Source organism: Gallus gallus, chromosome 1, assembly GCF_016699485.2.
Source record: "Gallus gallus isolate bGalGal1 chromosome 1, bGalGal1.mat.broiler.GRCg7b, whole genome shotgun sequence".
Taxonomy (NCBI): Eukaryota; Metazoa; Chordata; class Aves; order Galliformes; family Phasianidae; genus Gallus; species Gallus gallus.
The window spans coordinates 179,925,156-179,946,167 of NC_052532.1; the positions used below are offsets into that span (position 1 = coordinate 179,925,156).

General features: G+C 39.7%; 1 protein-coding gene across 1 annotated transcript in view; it reads right to left on the reverse strand.

Moving 5' to 3' along the window:
• Window positions 1–21,012, reverse strand: part of DDX10 (DEAD-box helicase 10) — a 165,183-nt gene that overhangs the window by 61,739 nt on the left and 82,432 nt on the right. The window contains exons 14-15 of the mRNA NM_001079725.2: window positions 9,384–9,497; window positions 7,941–8,102 (exon numbers count right to left, since the gene is read on the reverse strand). Coding sequence (NP_001073193.2) covers window positions 7,941–8,102; window positions 9,384–9,497 — 276 coding nt within the window. The remainder of the gene's footprint in view (window positions 1–7,940; window positions 8,103–9,383; window positions 9,498–21,012) is intronic.

The following is a 21,012-nucleotide window of genomic DNA, read 5'->3' on the forward strand; positions in this document are numbered from 1 at the left end:
ACCAGCTCTGTGCTACCGACATGCAAAAGTTGTCTGTTTTTTTTCCAACTGCTCAGCATGCAAGCAACCTGGGATCTGAAAATCCTGCTCTAATAAACACACCAGCAGCCCGCACAGCGAGATTAATCTTCTATACACACTCAGCATGCACATGAGCCAACACAAACAAATGCTGTCCTCTTCCACAGTGGTTTTGCTCTGCGCAGGTGGATAGAATAAAAACTAGAAATCAGTGAGAACTATTTATTATTCTAATAAGTTAAAACTAAACAGAATGAGGGAGGGCAGAATACACACAGCATAAGAAAATTTTATTTCAGCAGTCAGTTTTTCGGCCGTTGCTACATTTTATTTTTGTTTTTTTTAACTGTGTATTCAAATGTGCTTTAATATTTGCTTAGTAACAGAGATTAGGAAATCATCTACATGCACAGTGGCCCAACCACCAAAACAACACTCCCAGCTGAAAGATAAAACTGAACAGAACAGACGTTGAGTATTATTTTCAGCCAAGGATAAAAAAACGTTATGTAGTGTACAAAATTGGTCACTGCTGAATACACGAATTTAAATATCTCCAGGGAAAAGGAGAAGAGCTTTCTGATGCCTTTGGTGATTGATTTTTATTTTGATCTGCTTACATTTGGGTTTAGATATCTATTAAATAATCTCTTTAAACAACAAACTACATAAAGATAACATAAAAACCTCATCTGTACAACTGATGCTTATTTATTAGGCAGGGAAAATGAAACACAGTATAGAATGAACTGTTTAAGACAGCACAGGAAAGTGTGAAAGCGTGGCAACAAAAACATGTGAAAGACAGCATAATGGCAACCTTAAACACTAAGCAAGCAGCGGAGAAGAACTTAGGGGTAAATGGAGAATGCATCCTCATTTAAGAGAAAAAAACTAACTGGCAGAAATTGACCGTTAAAGAGCACTGTTACAACAAAACCAGTACAGGAAACTGGTTGAAAGAAATGAAAATGATTCCTTTCCCATCTAACATCTGAGCAAACCAAACACGTTTTCAGGACAGATATTTTTTTAACAAGATGTTAAGTACTTTCAATAGGCCATCTGGTTTGAACATACGTACCCTTAACAAATGTACACAAATATATACATACAGATTGCTTCTAACAAATAGGTTTCCAAAGAGAAAGAGATATTAAATTAAGCTAATTAATATACAGAGGCAGTACAGTAAGATTCCTTGCTGTGTGCAAATTGCAGTCTGAGTCAGGCTCTGACCATACACCAATGAAGCCAGCTGAAGCCTCACTTCCTCCCCCACTCTGCAGGTGCCCATTCTGGCTCTCCCTCCTGTGAGTGGCACTGGCACACACCTCATCAGGGCGTATGCAAACAGCTACTCCATTTTTTCAGCTCCAGCTTTGTCACATCAGCGAGATGAGGCCAGAAACTCTGATTTTGCAGGAAAACACCTAGCAAAAATCAGAGGGTACTTCAGTTTTAAGTGCAGCCCATCCAGTTTTCAAAGTGAAAAGAAAAAGGAAAACGCAAGCAATGAGCACAGTGAGGCCAAATGGATTCCAGTGCTCAGACTGGCCAAGGATGGCTGTCAGCTCCCCCAGCAGCACCCAGCTCCCTTATCTTAACAGCTCTGCACCTGGGATGGAACAGCAGCAATGCCGGCATACAACAGCAGTGGAAGTGCTCAGACAGGCTTTCTAAGAAAGTAATCCTCTCCTGATTCATTTCTTCACATCCCTCCATCTCTAATGCTTCTCTTCGAGCTCCTCTCAACTGCTGCCCTCTTCCCTTTATATTCTGCACCTACACCAGAATGCTCCTTACAGGAGAGAGCAGCGTTATCCCCCCACAGCCCCAAACCAACCACACAGCCACACCATGACCTGACACACCGCCGCTCACCAGGAAGGACCATCCCGGTGCTTTACCTAATGGGAGCACAACGCTTACCAACATTACTTCCTTTGAAATACAATGCACTCGCTCTTCAGAACTAACATACTGATTGGATTTCCCACTCCAAATACTATTTTTCATGGGTTCTTTTATTTTCCAGCATAATGAATGGTTTGTGTTGCCTAACATCTGTATTTCCCATTACTAGGTTGGATGGGGCCCTGGGCAGCCTCAGCTGGTGGGTGGCAGCCCTGCCCATGGCAGGGGGTTGGGACTGGGTGGGCTTTAAGGTCCTTTCCAGCCTAAGTCATTACATGATTCTACACTACCAAAGACATCTAAATCATAAAATTCCTGTCACGAACAGAAATCATTTACAAAAGCAAATCAGAAGGAAACAAAGTCTGGTAGGGGGCTGCAAGAGGTTAGCCAGAAAAGGGGGAAAGTACAAGGAATTGTCCCTGAGAACTTTTCCACCTGGGAAAAGGACAGCCAGAGCACAGTGCTGAGGCTGGAGGTAGAGCCAACAGCTGCAGCATTAGATGGCAGGTAAGCCCCAAGGAGCACAGCGAGGCATGGGACACACAGTGGAGGGAACACCACTGTACACACCAGCTGACATCTCAACTAATTGATACAATCATTCTGCTAGTTAAAAAACCACCAGCATTACCGCTTTTAAAAATAAATTCATAGTTTAATTCTAACGTTTGGCTAATGACATGATAAAAAGGAAAACAATTCTTTCTCCGTAAGTAGACTTATATCTCATTTTCATGTTTAAAAAATTCTATGAGATTTGAGATCTGGATTTCCTTACCAGTCCGCAATGCTTCAAAATGAATTTTAACAGAAAATTATTCATTACATTCCCTGGGGAAGTACACTCCTGAAACCACAAGTTTCTATCGCATTCAAGGCCAGGCTGGATGTGGCTCTGGGCAGCCTGGTCTGGTGGTTGGCAACCCTGCACACAGCAGGGGGGTTGAAACTAAATGATCATTATGGTCCTTTTCAACCCAGGCCATTCTATGATTCTATTCTATCAAAACCTCTCCCTGTTACACTCAGTTCCCTGCAGTCTCAGCTCCCTGAGGACAGCCTCAGCTTGCTTGCAATACCACTCAACTCAGGGAAATGATGCCTTTTAGACATCTTCTAGAGTTGATCATCCCAAGTTTATGACGAAAGGTTGAGGGAAATGGGATTGTTTAGTTTGGAGAATAGAAGGCTCTGTGGAGATCTCATGGCGGCCTTCCAGTACTTGAAGGGAGCATATAAACAGGAGGGGGAACGGTTGTTTACAAGGGTGGATAGTGATAGGACAAGGGGGAATGGTTATAAACTGACACAGCAGAGGTTTAGGTTAGATATTAGGAGGAAGTTTTTCCCACAGAGGGTGGTGACACACTGGAACAGGTTGCCCAGGGAGGTTGTGGATGCCCCATTCCTGGAGGCATTAAAGGCCAGGCTGGATGTGGCTCTGGGCAGCCTGGTCTGCTGGTTGGCAACCCTGCACATAGCAGGGGAGGTTAAAACCACATGATCATTGTGGTCCTTTTCAAATCAGGCCATTCTATGATTCTATGAAGTTCATAGCATATCGTACTTGCTGGAAAGGGAGTTAAAAGTGAGGCTTCTATTCATTTTTCCTTCAGCACCCAGTTGAAAGAAAGAGAGGTTATTAAAAAGCAAGACTAATCCCCCTCTGCCAGTGTTTTCATCCTAACAACAGTGCTTTTTCAGTTGAAAACTTGAAAAATGGAGTGCAAAAACATCTTCTGAATACTTTATTCACTTCTCCTTTTATTGTTGTTTCTAACATTTTACACATTTCAAAAAGGAGCTCATATTCATTCCTTTCACTGTGTTGTCATTAAATTTCCCTTCATGCAGAATTCTGCTCACATCATCTCAATGGGTGCTACTGCCCCTTCCCTTGTGGTCAACTGCTAAAATTCACTCCGCTTCCAAAATTTCAATAAGAATTAATTACGTTACAATTATACCTCAGGTTTTTATTTATTTTTACCCGTCACATTTTCAATTTCCCCCCATTTGCAAAGGAAACAGAATATGAATCTCTTGAAGGAAACCTAATTATAGTGTAGATGCTTTGCAAGTTTCCACACGCCTTAAGGCACTGCAACACACATCTCATCTAATCCAAGCATCTCATGAATGCACCAAAACGTATTTCTGATCATACTGAAAACTGTGCTCATTTAAATGACATTCACAAATGGATTTAAAAGCAATGGCCTGTGGATACTTTCTGAGTAGGTCTGCTATTCATCAGAAAGGATTTTATGAGGAAAGTTCATATTAAGCTGACAGGCCATATTCACCTCAAAAGTTAATAATAAAAGAAGTTATTTCATGGAAGTTTTGATTTTAAGAAGTTGCATTTTTTTCCTCAAGACCTTTCATCATCAAGATTATTCCAAAGAAGCCATAAAAAGAGGGATTTTCAATGGAAAAAGACCTATAAAATGACACGTCTTTAAAAAGTTAAAGAGCAGTGTTTTCATGAGTCCATCCACAATCTAAATCAAAACACGAACCCACACATGGGCCATAAAAAACTTGCTGAAACAAAGCAACCCAGGAATAGTATTAACAATGTATTCAGTGCAGTCCCATCCAAGTGAATGCTTAAAGATGCGTGCCTATTTCCATGCTGGTTTATCACTCTCCTCAATATTTACTCCTCACCTATTTCACTCCTTTGTTATTTGTGAGTCACAAGTCCTTTCTGTATTTGGGTCTCCAGCAGTATTCATCAGCTCACGCTGTGCCTTAGGCGGGTGCACCTACCTTTAAGAGTGCAAGAAGACGTAGGCAGTGATAAGAGACTTGCTTAAGGGCTTACCACCAGCTCACAGCACAACTACATGTCAAAATCCCTGTCTTTTGGTACAGTTTTTAACACATTAGATCGTGCTGTCTCTGAGTTTCTCATCATACGGACAGGGCTGTATATAAAAAACTGCAGACAGTAGCTTTAGTAACAAGAAATTCAAATGAATCCAAATGTAAGTGCTAATGGCATGCTCCCTAACAACCACACTCACCACCATGTTTGAGACCAAAAACATGCATACAGTGGAACTTCTAATAGGAAATTCAGAGAATGACCAGGCATCTGATCAGGCTTGTCCAGCACAGTCACGATGCAGTTCTTCTTCCCTGGGGTCACCGAGATTGCTGTCAGAGATTCAGACTCAGCAAAGTATCTGCTGTTAACTGATGTTAACTTTTAGGGAGGGAAATTTTATGAGACAGGTGAACTTTTTAGACACCACTGGGTAGGCAATGTGAGAGTGGCCATGTAATTCTTTTTTACAGTCAGGCAGTTTGAATTCCAAATAATGAGGTTTTCCTTAATCCAGCCTTAAGCATCCTTCAAAAACCCTGTCTGCTCCCTAGCACCTTTTACGTAATCCAGGGCTGACAACTTGACCCACTGATAGTGCAATAAGTTCAAAAAAAGTATCAGTGAGAACCCAATGGCTGAAAGTAGATACCCCCCATGATACTCATTTAGCTACAATCTCTGAATTATAGCATGGAACTTCTCCATACAGTGTCAGTTTAACCAATCATACAGTTTCTATGCAGAAAAATCTGAATAATATCTGCCCCATACAGTAACAATGCAGCCCCTTAATGGCACACTAGAAGAGTGGCTCTTCTGATGCCTTGACTAGTTTAATATGACCCAAGAGAAGGGAGACTCTGCTTACCTCTGCTTACATCAGACAAACCAACAGGTCTTGACATATTTTCCCAACTATTACAACTATTTCCTAAGCAGCAACAGCTTGCAGTCAGGAAACGTCGACATAAAGCATATCTTAGTAAAAAGGCACAGCAACAAAAATACATTCCATCTGTGCTACTTTACCTTACAGAACCTCTATTATTTTTGTCTAAAATTAATCGACATCTCAAACTTGAATGCCTTCTAAAGTGAGGGTGGAAGATCATCTTCAACCACAAGAGTGGTGAGATAGCAGGGAAGCAAATGAGAGTCTGACAAAGGGAATTGTGAACTCCATCTATCAGCTTTCCTGCCCCTTTCAATTTCATCTTTTTTAAATATGGGAAAGTGAAAACTGAGGATACCAAACATTTTTAAGACCTCTTCAAAAATTAAATGACAATGAGGAAACTGAATGCTATGTCATGTACAGAGGGTTTACCATAAGGAACATTTCTCACCTCTCACTGTTAAGCCACAAATAAAAACTCTGAACGTGCAAGCAATGCTCGAATGCAGCTCTTAAAACTGAAGACACATTTCACAATCCCTCAATCAGAAGACTTCTTTAAAAAATATTTTTCCTTCTGTCACAACACTTTTTTTTCCTTTCCTTTTTCCTTTTTCTTTCTTTCCTAAAGAATAACACCTAAATGTAATGTGAAAAACCTTCATGTAGTAAAGCAGGTTTGAGAAACTTGTCACTTTCCATAATTACAAAAAATCCCACCATCCTACATTTATGATGAGGTGTATTCTGTTCATTTTATTTGTCTGGCTTTCAAAAGGAGGCATTCTCTCTCTCCGTCGTATCTCCACAAGTGAAATATTGCTTTTCTAAATGCAAGTGAATATCTGATCAATGTTATTTGTTCTCCTTGGCGCTATGAAGACGAAGATGTGCTAACAGACCAGTTGATGAAGCATTTAATCATTAGAGTCTAGCATCAAACATAAAACAGCATCACTCAGAGTATATGAATTTGACAGTTAATGGCAGACTGACTGTGAAGTCATATATCAGACTCTCCTTGCTTTTCAAGCTGCATCTTTGAAATCTAATAGCACTGTTTTCCTGTAAAATTCGCTATAATTTTATCTCTATTGTACACAATAGATTACTTCCTTGCAGCTCTTCTTAAATGTAATGCTGCACTAATGAAAAACAAGGGGAGATTTTTCTAGATCTCAGGATTTCAACAGGACTACAGCGGCAGATTTTCAAGTTAAATGTGTGAAGTATGCTTTGACTTCAGCTGCTATACTTCAGTGCCCAAATGTAACTTGAAGATTCTGTAAATCCTCTCTGAACAGTTCTGTTCAAATGTTAGCCTTAACTGAGGCCAGAACATCGCCATCAATCACTACCAATTAGTCGGTAAAGGCAAACTGGATCAGCATTTCCAAAGCAGGGAAATACAACAACAATCTTTAGTGCTTTGGAAATTAGAAGCTTTGAGTATAAAGTCAATAATAAAATATAGTCCCACAATCTCACATTTATCCATTACCAGGAGAAATGCAAACCTTTCTCATAATATCTAACAGTATGATTACTGAATGCCAAAGACATACAGTTGTCCTCCATACAACCGTTACATGACCAGGCCAGAAAACTCCATTCTGGTCAATGACAAATTAACCAGAAGCAGTTTGCAAAAATATGGCATGCCACTTAAAGGTTTTTCAATGCCTGAGGTTTTTTTTAAACATCTGAGTTTTTCCAAATACCTGACTGCAGTTACTGAAGTTTCCAAATTAAAGCCAAAAATTCCACAACACTGTTGGAATAAATAATGAAAAAAACCCAACCAAATAATAGTGTTAATAACATTGATGCAAAAAGTTAGCACTCAGGCCTATCTGAAATGCATTACTGAACGTTGAGCTCAGGGCAGTCTAGAAACACTGCAGAGTTGTTTTAAATTCCCCTTCCCCCTGTACACTTGTACGGGGAAAAAAACAACCAAACTCCTCCTTCCCTCCAAACAAACCCTTAAAACCATAAAATAACACTCCCACTAAACTCTTACCAGATTTTAAAGCTGTATTCAAAGATGCATTGTTATAAACAACTGTTGTATAAGGCTTTGAGTTAATTAGCTATCCACAATGTCAGAACAGTCCTCCTGTGTCCTATGTAACACTGAAAACACCAATGCATTTACATAAACCTGTACTGCACCTATTTCATAATATATTTAAGTATACTCACTGAGCAATCTGTATCGAAGTATCTACTTCGGCACTTCAGTAACTGAAGAAGAAATTAACTTACCCTGTGCTTTTCCTTAATTTTCTTCCTGTATTCTTCTTTGTCAAATTTGTCCTCTTCCCGCAGTATCTCTCTCACTTTATCTAAGTTGATACCACTAGCATCATCTTCTTCATCTGCTTTTGCCAAACCGGATTTCTGCACAGGTGGCCACTGCTGCACTAACTGAATTATACATGACAAGAAAAACAATAGTTAGGAACGTTTCCTAGCAATAAAGTTCTTATGTCCTAAGTAGTCCAAAATATTATTTTTCTGGACTAAATAAAAAGATTATCATAGAATCATGAAGGTTGGAAAAGATCTCTAAGATCATCTAGTTCACCTGTCCACCCACCACCAATACTGCCCACTGAACCATGTCCTTCAGTGCTACATCTCTGCACTCCTTGAACACCTCCAGGGACGTTGACTCCCCCACATCCCTGAGCAGTCTGTGCCAGTGCTTCACCACTCTTCCCGAGGAGAAATTGTTCCTACTATCCAACCTGAAATCCAATCATTTGCAAAGAAAAAACCCAAAACGTTTTACAATACAAACTCAGATACCTTACTCAACATCACGTTCATTCAAAAATAAGCATTATAAGTATTTGAAAGTGAAAATCCTCATTACATCATTACTGTTTAAAAGATTTACTTGAACTTTTTCCTGTTTTTCAAAAAATTGTGGAAAAAAACCACATTATTTGTGTCTACTACGTTTTTCTCAGTGTTGGAAATGGAAAAACAATATAAATATTTGAAGCTGTAAAATGAAGTGTTAGAATAGCTTATGGAGTGTGGAGACTCCCTCATGAGGTTATCACCACAATGAAACCCAGCAGTGACTAGCAATCCACAGTCACTCCTTTCTGGACCAAATCAATACATTCTTCCAGGGACAATGAAAAGATCCAATTATATCACTGGCAAATTTCAATGCAATTTTACATCAGCACCAGTAGGTGGAAATTTGGTACTCCCTTAGGTTTTCAAACAGTATTTTCAATCTAGAAATAGTGAATATTGGAAAGAAAATGACAGACTCCTTCTATGTTTTGTACATTAACTCAAGATTCAGAGAAGCTTTGGCAATTACCTATAAGAAAACAGCATTACATTTCTATAAGGAAAAAATCAGTTCTGTATTCCATCTGGCCTTGAAGATAATACGCAGAAACAAAGTACAGACAGGTATGGGTACTAACTGTTCTTTTCCAAATTCCTTAACACATATAAATGTGAAACGACATCACTATACAACAACATCTCTCTGTTCCTCACAGGAACTGGATATAAATGGAAGCCCAACAGTTTTGCAAAACTTAAACCAATAATGAAAATGGCTCACTTCTGAAAGGTGATTTTTTATATACATACATATATAGACTACAAGCACTTTTGCCTTCAGAGGAACTACAAATTCAGTTCCCATCAATATGGAGTTATTCTGAATTATCTTACCTCTCCATCTTCAGTAAAGACTATTCTTGTGTTCACTTTAAATTTCTTCTTCAGTATTTTTTTTGCTTCTTGGGTTTTAGTTGTTTTTTTCTTCATCTTTGAGTTTGATGCATTCTGTATAAAAGAATAAACACAATTTCTCAGGGGCTTTTATTCAGTGGGTGGGAGGGTATCACAAAATATATGCTTTGAACTTTCTTAAAAGCAATTAGACATATTAACATGTAATTGCTAAAAGGCATGAATGTAAGAGTGATGACTAGTAAACAGCAGCTAACAGACCTTTTCAGAATCCTGTTTTCCCATGAACGTGTTGTTTCATGAGGAACTCATTTATTCTGTTAGAAACTTAGCATGCTTTAAATCCTACTCACAGTAGGACACCAGACTCATCTAAATCTCTTTTTGGGAATCTTTTTGGGACACTGACACACAATTCACCAGCTTATGTTGTCAGCGTGCAAGCCTCTTCATACCAGAAATACTGTATAACTGACTGAAGCTGTTAGTCACAACTGATCAGATCACTTTCATCTCACCTGTCACCAAGTGATCAAAGTAACACACCGACTTGAGTGACTTCTACATCAATGAAAGGCAGAAGAGGTCATGCGGGAACCTTCCTATTCTGTAACTCCTGGTCTGCACTGCGGTGGGATTGGGAGGTATAAAAGTGCTGAGATTTTGAAAGTAGTTTGCAACTGTGGGAGGACTATTTTAATTAACTTATTTTTCAATGCATTTTACAAAAGTAACGTCAGGTCCCCAGATGGCTCATAAGAGTTTCCAACATCCATCTCTGTGTTGGTAGCAGCAGAACACCACAGAGCCAAGGACTGCAGAGATTCCTGGCCTGGCCTACACCAAGAAGTTTTGTTTTGTTTTTCATTTTAATCAGTTTTCTATTCTACATCAAAAGGAAGCAAAAAAATTAACTCAAAGTCACAGTCATTACGGTCAGTCCACTAACACACTGAAGTATGAACTACAGAAGAGAAAAATCAGAGCCTTCTTAACGGGAAAAATGGCTCATGACAGCTACTGAGCGATGCTATCAAGTAATGACTATATCTATCATAGAAAATTGTAACTGCAGCAAGACCTGCGTCCTCAGTATTTTATAGGACTCTTGCTGCTCTATGCACGTACTACTAATGAGTGACACACATCTTTAACAGCTCACAAAGCCACGCTATTCCTTCGCTCCTGTTGCTTATCCTATAAACACAAACCGTTTGAGAGTCTGCAAAAGCATAAAACCCTCATCTCTGTACATCAGCTCATTAGTAGAACAGGAATTGTCCAGGGCAAGAACTTAAAGAGGGATTACTTTATAGCTCATACAGTAACACTTCTTATTACCAAAACATTTTCTTTCAACAGTTGCTTTTGCTTCTGTTCCATGTTTTTAATCTTACTGCATTGCCAGTATTATTGGTACCAACACAGTATGGCAATGTAAAAATATTTTCTACCTGAAGAGCACAAATATTGTTATCTAGCATGCATACAATAGTAATATTTCAAATTGCCTCTACCTCTCGTCTACCTTTGAGTGACTTTGAGAAGCATTTTGATGCTGCAAAGTAGCACAAAAACCAACGGGACAGATCACAATTTCCAAACAAAGAGGAGGAAGGAGAGGAGAAGAAAACAAATGGAAAATTAAATTCCCAACCTATGCATTTAAAATGCACAGTATAAGACTGGTGGCTGAATTTGGCAGATGTACAGCTGAAAGGTAAGAGATTATGATTCAAAAATATGCAAAGAGCATCAGAAAGAAACTCTGCATACCTTATAGATAATTAAATTGTACTCTCTATTGGGCACTCTCTTTACTAAACTGAACACACTTCAAAAAAGATAAGTATTAATGCTTCCTAGCTCTCCTTCTCCTGACAGCCTTAGTTCAACACCAACTAACAGTGCAGAGATCCAGTGGGCTCAGATACCAAAACATTTAATCACAGAATTAGGCAGAACTTTGTGGATGACATGACTTGCTGTTCAGCAGAAGTGTCACAGCCTGAGATGGAGGTCTGGTTGCTCTCACAGCCTCCCTGTCTCACACAGTCTGAGTCTCCTACACGGTTCAGAAGAGCTGGGCAGGTTGGCTTCAAGGAGCTCCCATAAGGTGTCATGACCATTGCCTCAGCCCTCCCCTGGGGACATCTCTTGCATAGCTCTGGAGTCTCTACAGCCCTGCAGTCTCTCTGCAACCTAAGTCCTTCCCTCCGTGCATGCCCAGAATCATCTTTCAGAGCACCCATTCCTCACCCCTCCCCATGTTTCTTGTGTACGTGGCCGCCACTGTACCTTCAGTGCGTTTGAGCCAGGGGTTGCTCCAGGCAGCTGCAGTTCTGACACACAAGGGGTTGTTTCCATCACCTCAGCTCACAGCCTCCGTCCACTCCCCCACCACCTCAGCCTTGTCATCTATACCCAACATGCTCCCCTCACCCCAAAATCCTACACTGCTGGTCTCTGCTGTGACCCTGCATTTGAACAGCTACGTAAAAGCATCCATTCCCCATCACAAAGGGCTCTGATTTGTTCATTCACTGTAAGAAGCACGTAAGCAATTGGCAGACCTCTGATTTTCATAATTTTCAGTGCCAACCGGTTTCCTGCATTGTTCGAGGTATTCTCTTTGTTCAGCTTCCATTTTCAACTTTTGTACTAGAAGATACCTGACAATTTACAAGCAGCAGGTTGGCATTTAACCCTCATTCTCCGTGGCTTCATCTGTTTTCTTCACAATGAGTTCACCTCACCAGCAGCTGGAGACTGCCAAAAGACCTCCTCTGTCTTTTTAACCTCAAGCACTGCAGAGAACATGGTTTTGGCAGGGGCAATGACTCCTCTCTAACTGCTCAGTAAATAGAAAGCTAAAAGCTGAGGTTACAGGCTGTGACAGCAGAAGCACTGTCACACCAGCAGACAGGGGTGAATAGAAGGATTCTGCTGACATCTAGACTTTGCTCCTAGCAGCAGAGCATGGAATGTGGCTGAGCATTTTAAGATGAGCTGAGAGCACAGAGCAGGTCTCCACACTACCTGCTCACTCAGAAAACACCATGCATCAAAACCTGCTCAACTAGTATCTGCCTCAGTAAATCTACTTCTAAAGCTGCATTATGCCATACAATAAGCCAAATGGAAACACAGCGAGCATACATGATCTGCGCATAGGTGTTTACATTACTGTTAGATATTAAACAAATGATGCAGTTGAACTCAAGTTGGCAACCAGTTGAATCAGCAGCCGGCATATGCTTCCTTTGCAATTAGAAGCAGCTACCACCTGCTACCAACATGGATAAGGCTCTCTAGTCTCAGGTTTTCTTCCATAAATGTAGAAAAAAAATGTGATAAAAACCCCACTGAACAGATAAAACAAGGTAAAACGCTGCATAAGAAGCATTAGAAGTCAGTCACGTGAATTTATCAACATTTCATACAACGTAGGCTCAGCTGCAGCATTTGAGGGCTTCTATTATTTTTAGTCAAAAGCCTACATTTTGTCTTCCTTTTGCACATGCACGTGTCAGATGGCTTGCTGGATTAGATAATGATTGGGAACAAAACTAGGTCTTAGAAGCACAGAAAATTCAAACATTTTGGTATGTAATCAAGAACAATACAACTAATATGCAGCAAGCTCTTCTTTTATGTATTTTTTTCTTTTTTTAAAGAAAAAGGAACAGACCTTTTTCCTTCTAGTTTATTGGATCTGATATTCCTAGCTGAATCTCTAAGAAAAATATTTTCTGAATGAAGATACTGACAAGTTTAAGATGCAAGAATTTACTATATTTCCATTACAACTTTTTGCTGAAAAGCTGGTGCATCAGAAACAGGAATGACAGTGAATTCTGCCATTCTAACATGGAATCGTTTTCCTTACTAATGCAACTGATAAAGTCCATAGTTCAGACTTGGAGTATACGATACTCAGTAATTCAATGTAAAAGCACTCTCACTCTCTTAATGTAACTAAGACAAACTTGCCTCAGCCTTTGGGCTTGTTAGAAATCATCTGGCTGTTACAAATCATCAAGTGTAACATTTGTCCTCAACACCTTCTTTACATCGTCCCTTAATAGACAGATCAGTTACCCTCAGGGCACTTTACACCCTGATCTGGAAGTCTGGGATGCTACGCTGAATGCACCCCCGGTGATTTAGGTGGAGACAGAGAGCTCCTCCTCCATCTGTACTGTCACAAGTCCATGGGACCGGACGGGCTCCACCTTAGGGTGCTGAGGGAGCTGGCAGGGGTGATTGCCGAGCTGCTCTCTGCCATCTACCAGCACTCCTGGTTATCTGGAGAGGTCCCAGAGGATCGGAGGCTTGCCGATGTGACTCCCATCTACAAGAAGGGCTGTAAGGAAGATCTGGGGAACTACAGGTCTGTCAGCCTGACCTCGGTACCAGCGAAAGTCATGGAGCAAATAATCTTGGGTGAGATCACACGGCACGTGTGTGGCGTCCAGGGGATCAGGCCCAGCCAGCACGGGTTCATGAAAGGCAAGTCATGCTTGACCAACCTCATCTCCTTCTACAACTGGGTGACCAGACTGGTAGACGAGGGAAAGGCTGTCAATGTAGTCTACCTAGACTTCAGCAAAGCCTTTGACACGGTCTCTCACAGTATTCTCCTGGGGAAACTGGCTACCCATGGCCTGGACAGGTATACCCTTCTTTGGGTAAGGAACTGGCTAGAAGGCCATGTCCAGCAGGTAGTAGTTAATGGAGTTAAGTCCAGCTGGCAACTCATTACAAGTGGTGTCCCCCAGGGGTTCATACTGGGGCCCATCTTGTTTAATATATTTATTGATGACCTAGATGAGGGGATTGAATGTACCCTCAGTAAGTTTGCAGATTACACCAAACTGGGAGGTAGTGTTGATCTGCCTGAGGGTAGGGAGATGGATGAGGAGCTACGAGATATGTCTTAGTGGCTTGTAGTAGCAAGGGTAATGGGAGGATGGTTGGACTAGATGATCTTGTAGGTTCTTTCCAACCTTGTGATTCTATGATTTCTTTCTAACTTCATTTTTTCTACTTAATTTCAACTCCTTCAGGCAGTGAAAGCAAGGGCAGTGTATTTGCTGCAGAGCTGGTTGAGACAGGACTATGTTACTGTGGAAGGGTAAAACAGCAGCAGAAAATACTCCGTTCTTCAGTTATGTTAGATATAAAAAAGAATTACCGCTTTCCCAGTTTTCTTTTGTGTGTTCCCCCTCCCCCAAACTCAAACACACTTATAACTTGAAATCACTAGGAAGAAAAGTTGTGTACCTGGATATTTGATAAGTCTCTCCCAACATTGTTACATTACTTTTACCCAGAATTCAGCAGCAACAGTCCCCGAGAAACACAAATCGATTTGGTACTGCATTTCACACACTTCTTTTGTATTTCTTCATGAAATTGCTCAGAATAGGAGCAAGGATTATCACATCAGTACTATCGCAAAGCACTTCAATCCTCCTGTCCGGCTGCAGAGTTCAGACGGAGAAGGCATTCTTCATGGAATAAGACAGAGTCTTGCCAAATTAAAGTTACTGAGTCTCAGACAAAGAAAACAGCCGTCTTTATTTCTGCGAGGTGGAGAACACACATCCGCAATGCTTTCACCTGAGGGGTATTACAGACTTTCAGAAGATTCAGTACTGCCCAGCCGATATCATTACCTCTCAACTCCATAAACTTACTGAACTCAGACTGTGAGATTTTGATTACCTACAATGGTGATAAGGCTAGAGGAGAGGCACAGTCTCACTCCTACTGACAGATGTCGAACCACCAAAGCAGCAGCCTGATGCAAACTTCATCCTTTCACACACAGCTGTAAAAGGAGCAGAACAATATCAAGAGAACCAAAATAACCAACCTTTCAAGGCCAGTCCACATTATCTGAAGATTTTTTTAAGAAGTTCCCACTTAAAAATACAATTTGACCCAACCAGCTATCTGTCTTCCCATTGAACGCAAAGGATCAGAGAGCTGGGGGCTGAGGCTGCAGCCTAACTACAAGGGAAGGAATGGATGCAGCTTTCCCTCACTATGTAGCAGGAGTCACTGCTTCAGTTGGAGGCCCATTTCTTCACAACGACAGCTATTCCAGCCCTCCCCACCCCATGCTGACTGCTGGCAAGCTGAAGGCCTGCCTTGCACAGCCTCAGCTGCCCGAACAGGCCCGAGCCACCAGGAAATGGCTTCCTGCAAACTGCCCCTCGCTTCCAGGGCATGCCTGCCCAGCTGCCCTAGGAAGAGGAGCTGGTTTTAATCAACAAAGCAGGAAGCCAGAATGTACAAACAAGCTTGTATTGCATCCAGCCCCAGTACTGAGCACAGCCCTTACCACAGCAGTAGCCAGGATACTACCCAAAAGACAAAAGATTATATCTGAATCTGAGTTTCATTAGTTTGTATGTGATTGGGTTTAAGGCTTAGGTTAGACTATACATTTTAATAAACAACATACTGTTATTTCCAATAAAACAAATTAAATTGCACCATGGAAGTTGCAGAGCTAAGCTAAGATTAAAATCTCAGTGTCTAAGACACTGAATGTAAAAGAAAGGGACAAAAGACTTGCCAACTTGTTAGAAATGCAACTTGCTGCAATACATTTACATGATGAGCTTGGGTTTTATGTTTAGACAGATACTTGCTATTCCGTGTATTTCAAGGGAAAAATAAAGAAAGGCATTTATGATATCATACTTTTTACTTATATGTAGACAATAACAGAGGAAAGATGAAAGGAACCATTACATGGATAACTCTCAGTATTTCTCTCTAACCACAGATACCAAGTGTAATAGTCTATTAAAAAGTTCTTCAACAATAAATCTTACTTTTCTTTCCAACTGACAGTACAAGGAGTATTTCTGTAGGATATTTTTAAAACACTCAAAGTCTAAAGCTGTTTTCTGCAGCAATCTTAAGGTTTCTATATAGATGAATGCATATTCCACGTTGTATGCATCCATTTATTTCAGAAATTGACATCAAAACTTAAAATTGGGAGTTTTAATAAAGGTTAAATACAGCTCTCATTTCTCAGAAGACTCCTTTGATTTAATTACTACGGATTATGTAATTGTGCATATAACTCTAGTTATACGCCTACAGTTTTTTACATGGATCTGCAAAGTCACTGCACTTCATTTTACAAAATCTAACTATTTTATACACAAAATGAGGCAAAAATGAAAGTACCAAGTTTGTCAAAAAAGAAAGTACCAAGAGTTAATATGGACAAAATCACTAAGATATTTGTTAAGTTGTAATAATTAGATCAAACACTGAAAGATTTCTTTCTTTAATCTACTGAATCACAGAACTGCTGTTGCATTAGTCTGAACCATCTCCAGTATTTGTAAGCACAAGCAGTGATGACTTCAGTTTCTTAAGTGTTAAGCCCTTAACACAATAAAATGACTTCAAAAGAAAGCTATAACAGAACAGTGAACCACTTATATTTCTTGGCTAAAAAAAGAAAAAAGCTAATAACTGAGAATTCCTGCCCAAATGAACAATATATTTCAAAAGCTCATAGCTCAAAATCAAACATATTAACACATACTGTAATAAACACATATAACATTGACACATAGAGTTGGTAGAAATATACACTTGAAAGAAAGCTGTTATAGGTGCTAAGATATTCTAATGGCTAATAACCCAAAGACTATCTCAGGCTGATAGTAAGTAAGAGGTATACAATAATTATTAACACTACTATTAATTCCAGTGCCAAATGAAGACATAAAATGTTTTCATTCTGTCTTTCCCTAAGTCATTACAAAGTGCTGCATCATTAGAACCCTAACCCTCTGATAAAATCTATCAAACACAGTAGCCAACAAATTCTCCTCCACTTCTACAGCCAAGAAAAATGTTAAGTAGTCAAATCACTTGCAGTTATCCTAAGCTAGAGACTGCAGCTTAGTATGTGAAGTTTCTCACGCATAAATCAACATGCAAATAATGTGATTTAATTGACTGCTACCAATACTCTCTATTTCAGGCCTCCTACTTTTAAGCAAGAAGAGGGCATCACAAAGATGCTATTTCTAACAAAAATTGGCAAATCAGAAAGAAGAGCATAAACATGTCTTCTATCTCAAACTAAATTAAAAACTACTTCTTCCAGCTTAGTCATCTTCTTCCGTCACTTTCCAAAAAAATCCCAAAATGCACAAAGTAACGCACAGTTGAGGAGCTAGGAAAACCTTAACTTGTTTTGCTACTTTTGTTCCACTTCAGATCTCCGGCAATTACAATGTTCATATCCTTTCTCACTTTAGAGCAGATGGAAAATCCTACCTGTTCATCTCCCCCCTCGATATGTGACATAAAGCAAGTCCCTCATTCAAAACGTAAGCAAAGGAAGACAAGTAGAAAGGAGAGAGGAGTTCTGCCTTGTTTTAAAACTAATAGAATGATTAAGTCCTCCAGGTATACTGAAAATGTGCTACTTCCTCCCATTTGTTGTTTTTCAGCCTCCAAAAGAACCAGAGTATCTCCTTCCCTCCCAGGCTGCATCTACTGACTTAAAGCAAGAGTAAAATTCAAATATTACAGAGATGTGAACACTTGATGTTACAGCAAGAATGCAATGCTGATATAACATTTAATGATCTAAACAGAGAAAAATTGAGACTTCTTAGTTAAAGGATAAAGATCAAATTTTTATGCTCCTGTACTGTGTTGTAAGTAAAATATCTTCTAAAAATGGCATTTGTATTAAGACAGTTAAAAATTAAATATATGCTGTTACATCGTTAAAATTATGGCTTAAAAATACACGTGAATCTTAGGTCAAAAGGTGAGATGAGAAGATTAAGATTTCATGCTGTTTTTCTTTAAGGCTGAATACATTTTACCTCCTATAATGAGCAGAAGAAACCCTTTCTCCCTCTAAAGCCATTCTGTGTAGCAGCAGGAACACAACAGCAGCCAAAGCAGAAGCTTCATGTTAACTCACTAAGTTACCCTGATCTGTGGTCATAAAGTGACAAAAACTTAAACTTTGCAAAGATAAATACATTTACCTCAGCTCTTTCTCTGCCTTTTTCTGTACATGCTAAAAACAAATTTAATTACCCATTTTTACCCATACAGTTTAATTGCCCATTTAATTACCAGACCGAAATATTATTAACGGCCTCTATCTGTAACTAACAATATCTTCATATCTTTTGAAAAATACCCAACATTGATTTTTGTTTATTTCATCAGCACAACTTTTGCAGCAGTAGATTGGTGTGATAACCATCATTTCTCCTTGGAGCTTTATTTCATCTTTGGATTGAAACAGATGGTACACACTCCTTTCCCATTAGAGTCCTCTAAACTCATTCCTTTCAATATCCAAGAACGTAGCATGTAAGTGTGTTCAACTGACCTGCACTTGAGCTCACTACTACTGAGGTCACTTAAGAGAAAGAAGAGGCAACATTAGATGGCAAACCTGTGATGGTTTATCTTTGAGAGAAGGCTTATTTGAGTTTGGTTCCAAAGAAGGGAGGGCACACAACCTATTTCCAAACCACATCAGGGTTTCCTCCACAGTCCCAAGCACCAAACACACCAACAGGGGTCACCCAGCTGGGGCAAAGGCTGTTGCGGAGCAAACACTCCTCCACACCACGGAAGAGAAAAGGAAAAAAAAGAGGGGCTAACTGAGCGAGTTGGCCACTGTTGGCAAGAGGCCTGAGAGTAACGTTTCTTGTTTATTCCAAACGCTTTTTGGTTACAGATTCTCTGAAGAGACTGAATTTATTCATCACTAGAGGCTGAAACACCACAATAAAAACATAGAACAATATTTTGTAACAATTGTTTTACTCCTTTAAAAAAGGTTGAGCATTTTGACTTACAAGCAAACAAGGCACAAGAACTTCAGTAAATCATATGGCCACAGCCAGTTGGCCCCAGACACACGTACCATGAGACTGTACCTTCAATAGTTTCCATACCACTCATTCTTGCGTGCCTTGCATGTGAAGGGATGTGGGTTGTCACCAAAAGTTTTCATTTTTACAGTTTTTTTTTTAATTTATGAAAATGGCAGACTGAGGGAAAACTGAAACACTCATCTGAAAGCACCTTCAGTTGCCAGGATACATTGACTGAAGTTTAGTTGGCCGATATGCTGAAGTACAGTAAGATTTTTAATGTTCTGAAGCAGCAGAACAGGTGAAAATATCTTCTTTCCTTCTTAAAACTGGAAAAATATGCAGGTTCCATTCACAGATGTATACTCACTGCAGTAAAAATTGGAGTAAGGAACATATTGCATACAGGAATCCCAACGACTGACTTCCAGAACAAAACAAAAAAATTGTATCTTGGCTCTTTCAATAAAAGGAGATAAATGAGCACTAATTTCAGAGCAACATTTGCCACAGCACTACACTGAAAAGTATCAGCTGAAGTTTGGAAAGAAAAAAAAAGTGAAGGATTAATTACACACTGGGATTACAATGAGCTGTGCTGAAAGACAAATCACCGTGGAGCAGCAGCTCTCCTCACTCGCTCCTGTGGTCCCTGTGCTGCCCAGAGTGCACTGACGAGCAGATGAGAAAGCCCAGAGCTTGAGAAAACAAGCAACTGGCTGCTCAAAAAGAAAAACTAAGCCTGAAAACCAAGCATGCTAAAATGCAACAAAGAAATATTCAGCATTTAAAACTGAAAGAAAGAGCTCAACTAAAAACAGGAGAGCAGAAGAAAAGCATCCAGGCACTTTCAGTCACATGATGACTGTGAACCCCACTGTTCCAGCAGCCAGGAAAAAGACACAATGCACACCTATCAGGCAAATTACTTTCCAGTAAAAGCTGACAGATATTAATGAGCTCACGTGGTACACTGCACACCTCCAGTTTCTCAGACTGAATAAAGAGGAAGAGCACGCCCGGAACAAGAACATCCTTTCAAGTATTTTTTTTAGAATGTTGATATTCATTATGACAGTTGTTTTGACAGAGGAACCAGAATTTGTCCATCACGATACCAATTATCTTAAAATGTATGGAAGGTAATTAACTGCATTCTAACACTCAAAAACAATCTATTCTCCTGAGCTGTTATTCAAGGCTCTGCCACTTTCACTGTTTGGGAAACCTCTTATATTTTGGTTAACACACGAGAGCAGTAAAATGCATTTTGAAGATACTTGAAATAGTTTGCAGAACTTAAGTTTCTTCCTAGAGAAACATATTGGACTTAGATATTCAGGATTGAACATAATCTACTTGTTGCAGTTATTTCCATTATCACTAATTCTTTTTTATATAACATTACACACTCTTCTCATTTTCTTTCAATTTAGTTCTACTGCCTTCAGACACGTGGATTTTACATCTAGAGAAGAAAATAAATCTTACAGGAATAACCATGTGAGCAAATGTGTTCCTTGCTAGCTATTCACCAAAAGATATAGCTCAGAACTCTCTCGTGCTAACTGAAAACTACTTAAGAACAAAGTTTTACAAACCAGATGATGTAAATATATCGCTGACCTAGCAAAGAATGCTGTAAAGCAGCAAAGGGAAGAAAACCTAATAATTGCACTGACCAGACACCCCCACACCTCCTTGCATCA